This window comes from Haliotis rubra, unplaced genomic scaffold, assembly GCF_003918875.1.
Source record: "Haliotis rubra isolate DU_JTF1 unplaced genomic scaffold, ASM391887v1 Scf1899, whole genome shotgun sequence".
Lineage (NCBI taxonomy): Eukaryota > Metazoa > Mollusca > Gastropoda > Lepetellida > Haliotidae > Haliotis > Haliotis rubra.
The window spans coordinates 77,542-85,297 of record NW_025765890.1 but is presented as its reverse complement, the minus strand read 5'-3'; the positions used below and the strand labels follow the sequence as shown (position 1 = coordinate 85,297).

General features: G+C 38.8%; 1 protein-coding gene across 1 annotated transcript; it reads left to right on the top strand.

Moving 5' to 3' along the window:
* The first annotated feature begins 723 nt into the window (after positions 1-723).
* On the top strand, positions 724-7,154 carry LOC124274274 (70 kDa neurofilament protein-like). Its single transcript, XM_046709614.1, has 5 exons — positions 724-1,056; positions 3,163-3,320; positions 3,732-3,836; positions 4,654-4,770; positions 5,164-7,154. Exons 1-5 carry the CDS (start codon positions 978-980, stop codon positions 5,200-5,202), a joined length of 498 nt encoding a protein of 165 aa, XP_046565570.1. The 5' UTR covers positions 724-977; the 3' UTR covers positions 5,203-7,154.
* Positions 7,155-7,756: the final 602 nt, after the last annotated feature.

Sequence of the window (7,756 nt, the reverse complement as noted above, 5' to 3'; positions counted from 1 at the left end):
AGCCTGCTACAACAATACTACATAAATAATCCATGTGAAACTAAATTTATCAACTTATTATTGTCTTGCAATTCTACAACTGTTAACAATCTTGCTAAGTTTATATTTCTTGCATTGACAAAAAGGGCAAAGTTGTCGAATATAGAGTATAAGGTTAAATGAGACATTGTACATGTTAGCATACAGCTTAATATTATATATGGCGCTGGATTGTATTGTTATCTTCATAATTGTATAACGGGTCGGTGGCCCTTGTACGAAATTAACTCTCACTCACTAGATATAAGCTTCCGATGACACATACTTAAACTAAACGTGACAAAATTCACTTTTCACCCAAAACATTGAACATTTAAAATGTGTTCACCACTGCAATTTCGACTAGTCAAGTCGATAATCCTTTCGTTAACCCCTTAAACAATCATTACTAAAACAACACCAAACATCAAAGACTACCGCCAGTCGCCTTAACGACCCCATGAAACACTCATGCCGCCCCATGCCACTATTCCAATTAGCCCATGCAGAACAATAATTTACCATCACCCACCAGTTATCTCCCCTTGCGGATATTTCCAAGATTGGAAATTTTTGGAAACATCATCTTTCCAAAATTGGAAAGTCTTGGAAACATCATCTTTCCAAAATTGGAAATGTCTTGGAAACATCATCTTTCCAAGACATTTCCAAGCTTGGAAAGATGGATTTTTTTTCCAGTGCTAGTTCTATGTCGAGCCAGTCAGCAGGCCAATCAGGGAAGGAGGAAGAGGTTAAAACCAAAATGGAGGAAGAGAAATCTGGTAGTGAGCAGACCGTGTCGTCGTAAAACCAAACCACGAGTCGTGTCCCAGTGTGACGCTGTGCCCACAGTACTAACAAACATTCCTCTTCTAATACTGACATATCGTTGACTTTTGACCATTGACTTTTGACCTTTGTCTCACAGAGTCGGTTTACGGCAAGTCGTCGAGCAAGTTATGAACGTTCAAAGTGATAGTTCTTCCCGACTCGTAGACTATATCAACGCTGCCCAGTCTGGACAATTTGAAGTTGGGGGTGCGTATTAGAGAACCGCTGGAGGAAGATTAACATGCGCTTATGCGCAACTAACAAACGGAAACGTCCTTTACGCATGTCTAATCTAAGGATTGTGGGATAGATAACTGTGCATGGGCATTTCTTGATATCTTGCTTCCAATTTATCCACCAAGTAGAAGTTCCTAGAGACTTTGCTTTTGCTTCTAATGAAGCCAGCATTTTTTTCTAATGTGCCAATTTTTCCCTGTCAGTTTCATGATCTCAGAAGCCCTAGCGGAATATGTACCTCTTGCCACCTTCTCGCTTAATGAAAGACGTTAGTAGTATTTATCGTGGTGTATGATAGCTGATCATATGTTATAGCTAGTCGATGTGTTTATTGTTATATGCTTCGTTGTGATAAGCTCTATTGAGCTCATATGCATAACTCATCTGTGATGTACCATTATTCTTATAATACTCAAGGAAAATCTTTACATTTTTGCATCACTTCTACCCTCCTCATCACCCGTTTTGGATTTTGTTTATTTTACATCGCCTTTTGTGGCACATTACGATTAAGAATATCACATTATTCCTCGGACATGTGTCGCACGTATGGTTAGTGACTACTGAAAACCAATGGCACAATTTTCTCATACACTGCCATTCGATCGCTGTATCATCATCATCTTCTTCTTCTTCTTCTCTCCTTAGATTTAGTAGATCCGGTGATAACATCATTAAAAATACAACTTCGCCTGTAACGTCTGAGTTAACTCCTTGTTGTCGATATGGTTTCCATGGCAATAACCCCGTAGATTGCTGCGATCTAGGGAGCTTCTGTAAGCAGCGATTCAAATAAACTAACACATCTAACATAAGCGTTATTTCACAGAGGGATGACGATGAGACGCTCTTAGAAACACCGTTTCTAACAGCGATTTATCGATTTATCGATACGATGAACGAACATGGACACCATACAAACAAATGACATCTCGACTATACTACTCAAAAGAAGATAAGGAACCCGATTTGTTTCCTATGATTATAGTTAATCTGTCATTCCATGTAAAACACCGGGTGTCCGTTATTCTGTGATAGCATGACAGGTTAACTTTAGTCAAATGGAAAGAAGGTGTTAACTTCTTTAATAGTATATACGCTATAGCTGCTGTAGTGACATCTCGTCAACTCGAATTCTCGATATCTCGAACTCTCAATATCTCGAACTATCGATGTCTCGAACTCTCGATGTCTCGATTGTATATGGCTTCTAGACTCAGTATCAGTAGGTTCTTTTCTTCTTTTAAGCGATACAGAGCCCTGCTGTATGAAGAAACACGTCCTAGTTAAATTTGTCATTTGCTGGTATGGTGGTATTCGTCTGGGTGAGAATGAAGTGTCATACATGGCATCAAGGTAGCATATCATATCTTCATTGTTCGCAAGTACACTTTGTTAAAAGTATCATGTTGGTAACGCATGCTCTTTGGAGAATTTAACACATGTATAACACAATGACCATATCTTGGAAGGTATTTCATTTCCAAGAGTATTCTGGTCCTTTAAAGCTCTATTCAAAAATCAGACTGTGACTCCTTAGCGCATTAAAAGGTGGGAGAAATGTCAAAATCTTCAACACATTTTCCAACTTTCTCCCAAATCATCCCAAGCCTGCTACCTACCTAACCCTTACAATGAACCCATTGATATATTCCTTCCTCTTGTTTATTAATGAAACAGTTATGGGTTTTATTAACCATTTATTCATGTTAAACATTAATCACAGCAACTATATTTACAATCTCGCATTTTAACAAGGATAGTTATAGATATACTTTGGTGAGTATTGCATTGACCTAACCATTTATTCATAATTGTTTTGTCAATTAATTATTCTGTGACGTACAACATAAAAGCTATGTTTTAAAGTAAAACAAGTATAAAGAATAAATTAAATGAATTGTAACCATATATGATAACATAAAGCAATTAAGTTATGTTTGATTTTAAAATGTATTTTTGTTGCATGTACATTAATGATAAAAAGGTTATATTATAAGATGATTTGTTTTCCGTTGGGTTTTTTGGGGGTTAACGTTAACCATCTGACTACATTGTGGACGTTGTCGTTACCAGGAGATGCATCCCAAGTGTCGATGAAGATGATGCGAGGTGAAGTGTCGGCCAAGACGACGTATCAGCGCACCTCCACTGGACCAGTCGTAGTCGCCTCCGTAGACCCTGAGGGCAAGTTCATCGTCCTCGAGAACACATCGTCAGGAACATCACGCAGGGTAAATACAAACTTTCTGTGTTCCAACTAACTGTCTCCTATAAATTTGCCATCATTTCAGATGTCATGATTTTGGAGTCGATAAGTTTGAAAAAGGAGTGAATGTTTCATACCAGATTTTACCAATGCAAAAGACGTATGAAGAGATTTTGAGTACAAATAAATGTTTCATTTAAAACAAGTACTACTACAGAAGATATGCCAAGACTTGTTGCACATATTCATAAAAATGCATTGTGGAAATAAGGGGTATATGATATTCTGATGTCGCCAGTAAGCATCCTAGCCCATTTGTAAAAAATGTAGTTGACGGGTTACCATTACCTGTCAAAACGAAAATGTTTGGGACCATGAATACCTTTGGGAGCATTTTTATGAAGCAAAATACCGAAATGTTTTGGGGGTTTTGCAGGATGTCGACCTCGACAGCTACAGACTTGAGAGGGACTTGGACTCCAAGAGAAAACTGTCATACACCTTCAGAAACTATTCACTGAAGGCCGGGAAACAGGTCAAGGTGAGGGCCGCGTTGGTAACGTCTGTTGCTGTTGACAACATCCACTATGTGGTTAAAAAAGGTCCTCTTTCTGCTGACTGTAACCATATGGAATAGGGCCCGTATGTAGGTCACGGCACTTCGCGAGACATTAGTACTTCCGGTGACAAACGTTTTCAAGGAACCGATAACCCTTGCAGGAATAACAAATGTCCGATCTAACCATCCCCAAATTAGCCAACCATTACGACTGTCAACAGTTGTGACAGCCAAGCACTTGGTCCGTTCTAGTAAAGTCATATTTGGCGGTCGCGCAATTTGGAATCAGAACTGGTTCTTGAATATACGCTTGACACCGGAAATCTGGTACCGAAAGTAAGCTGGGCCCAGTCTCGCATGTCGCAAGTTGGCGCGCGTAAAGGGAGCCGGCAACCAGCTTAGTACCGGAAGTACCGCCTCGCAAGACTTACAAGCCCTATTTGTCAGCGTGACGTGCCGGGAATGAAGATTTTTTTTTCTTATCCTTAGTTTTACACTGCCTGGTAATCCATATATTTTTGGATACCTTATCCTGCTATTTTTTTTATTATTATTATAACCAATATAGCTGCCTTCCTCAAAAGAATCACAAATATTGTACGTTCATAGAGAAAACATTAGTTTTACTGAGATTTATACTGTGCAATGAATTTACCTTCTATTTGAATGAATATTAAAAAGAGAGCGATCTATTCATGACCGAACATTTATGACCTAATTGCACCTGTTTACGTTGTTACCATGTCAACATCATGTTATATAACCAGTATATATTTAACAGTGCTACGTTTTCTTGCAGATCTGGGCCAAAGGATCCTCGACGAGTGCCGGCTTGAACGACCTGGTGTTCCGCGACGCCGACTCCTGGGGAACCGGCTCCAACATCACCACCACCCTCCTCAATAACAAGAACGAGGTACGTAAACGAGTGGTTGACAGTATGAACGATATTACGATAATTGGGTAATGAGATAACTCATCGACGCTGCTTACACCTTCAGTAAAGCATCTTTGCTTGAAAGGTGAAGGACACATAGCAAATACTTCGAGTTATCCTAAGTTTGACACACCCACTAAAAGTCTAAATGAGGAATTGCTTTTCACTTCGACACAACCGTAGGTTCGACACATCAAAGTTCGACACAACGGTGTTTTGTAAATTATATTACCTCTATATCATACACATATATATAGGGACATTATCAACCACAATGGGAACCTTTTTGCTATTTCCTCGTTACCCCTTAGTCAATGTCGAAACTTATGTTCATTCCGCCCTTTGAAATTCTCTCCAATGCATTTTTTGTAGGAGAAGGCCTGCCACATCCAGAAGACCAACTACTCCTAAACGTCCCCAAGCACTGCCATGTCACGCCACCAGAGGGCGCACCGGTCTAATCTGTGGGCGTTGACAGCCCAAGCCACCTATCCGCTGTTTATATTGACTTAGAATATAGCTAAAGATTTCAATTGTTTCAGTCCAGAACTGTTTTTAAAAAATGTATGTTAATATCACATTTTTTAGTATCATTGTGGACGTATTTAATTTTCATGCTTGTATATCAACCATATTTATGACAATACTCTCTTGAACAATTTTTATGTTGAATAGTTTTAAAAAAAATGTTTTTTTGAAGTTTAGAAAAGCGTATGAAAATAATCTAACAGCGCTTGTGTTTACGTCTTTCAGTTCAATGCTTTATGTGGTGCTACTGTATCGATTGGATGGTTATATTCTGGTTGTGAAACTGACCATTCACACAATGTACCCTTGTACATCAATGGATTCAAATTCTTTGTTTAAAAAGGGTAGATAACTCTGCTTTCATTGTATCTCAGGCCTGTCTTGGTGTATCAGATCTGTTTGTAATATATTAAAGATTTTCAAAGAACACATCTTATATACTTTTTGCAAACTATTTTTCATAATATTTACCTTTATATGATATTGTTTTCATCTAGCCTTATGCATTTAAAGAGAAATACAGTCGTGTTTAGGCAGCATATCATATGTAGAATAGATGTATGGGAGGTAACTCTGATTCAGACAAATACACCACAAACACGTTCTTGGTGTTGCCATTACGATTACTGTCTTGATTGACGGACAATTACAAATTTTAATTAAAAATATTTAAGGTACAGCGTGACATCAGCCTCACTATGGGTTCATTGAGGCACAATTTAAAACAAAACCTTCTTTGTGATCAGTGTTTGGGAAGCGCCATAGTGAAAGTACCAAGAAACTCCTCCAGGAAACAATTATACGGAATTGTTACCACAATGGATTACCTTCAAGAAGCAGCGGGACACGTCTTCATCCTCATCACTAGGGTCGTTCATGTGGAGATTTGCTAAATTGAAGATGCCCTCTCATAGAATCTCTCTCCTTGCAATGGCAGTTTCGCCTAGGGTAACAAACAGCCCCGAGACTTGGGAAAAGGGACGCTTGTAAAATGGTGGTTGGTTCACTTGGACATTGCCTCAGAGAAAGTGATGTCATTTCTTCTTAAACCTTTCTTCCACGATCTTTCCGCAGTTGCATAATACGTGTCTTCATGAATATATATCTCAACGTTTCACTGAACATCTGAAAAACTTTACTCCAAATTTGGTAGTCGAATCTTTTTCCCTACACCCAATGTATGTGTTACAAGTCATTTCTGTGTTGTTATTCGAATGATCTCATAATTGGCACGTTGTTTACAAGTTGCATTCATTGGCTTGTTAACCGTTAACTTGAAGTGTTAATACCTATGTTGTGCCCAGGTTTGATCTGTTGAGCGCAGACATGCAATTAAACTCCGAGCAGCTAATGGCGGCGAAAGGTATCCATTGTCCGAAACTAAAATGCAGGATTTACATTCGTATTTTCAAAGTTGACAGATTTTGTATTTTTTCTTTCTAGCGCCTATGTTGCGAAGCTTTTAATAGGTGCACCTGTTGAAATATGCATTGATAGTTTATGTAGAGGCAATGCAAAGACAGCACGTATTGCAATCAAATTTAATTATAAATTATTGCATTTGGGGAATTGGACAATTATGAAAATTGAGTCTATAATGCATTGTGAATTCATATATGTTCAAAACACTCAAGTGATGCGTGCTGTAAGTGTGAATATGGTGATGGTGCACTTTACTAACCCATGTGAGCTGTTTGTAGATACATCCCATTTCGTACGGCCGTCAGAGATGGCTTTGCCTGCGTGTTCTTTGCACCCTGTCGATATCACGTAAGGCATCTGCCGGTAATTTTATTGTACCTATGCTTTTTAAGCATAATAAACTATTAACAATATATACTCTGTGTTATATATCTTCATATATTAACATTTCACGCAGTTCACAACCTCATTGACTTCCTCATTCCCTTGCACAACAAACCTTTCGTCTTAAAGGTTGACTTTGCTCTGAAAACTTGGCAGCCCCGGCAAATTTGATTCAAGTCAGTTACAGTCCACTTTCTTTATTTGTGCTAATTCCCACCAGCAGGTACACTGGTCAAGTTTAGCACTACATTGAGTAACCTACTGGGCCGATGGGGTAGTCTAGTGGTTAAAGCATTCGCACGTCACGCCGAAGAAAAGGGTTCGATTCTCCACATGGGTACAATATGTGAAGCCCATATTAGGTGTCGACCACCGTGATATTGCAGAAATATCGCTTAAAGCGGCGTAAAAACTCACTCACTCACTTAACCATATCTGTGACGTCATTACGAATTTGACGTCAGATTCAGCGTGTGCAGTCACTGGTATTGCAGTGCTAGGGAACCCAAACCCTTTACCTGATGACTTCAAGGAGGCCTAACGCTTGAAACCAAGATTAGCAATATACAGAAGAATATTTAAGGGATATTTGATCAAATTTGTAGTGTCTTCACAACAAAAAAGCCCACTC

Bases quoted from the DNA above. Each gene is read 5' to 3' on its own strand.
- LOC124274274 (XM_046709614.1), top strand. From the start codon at position 978: ATGAACGTTCAAAGTGATAGTTCTTCCCGACTCGTAGACTATATCAAC. The intron at 1,057-3,162 runs GTGCGTATTAGA...TGTCGTTACCAG, and splicing joins TGGACAATTTGAAGTTGGGG to GAGATGCATCCCAAGTGTCG. The intron at 3,321-3,731 runs GTAAATACAAAC...GGGGTTTTGCAG, and splicing joins CGTCAGGAACATCACGCAGG to GATGTCGACCTCGACAGCTA.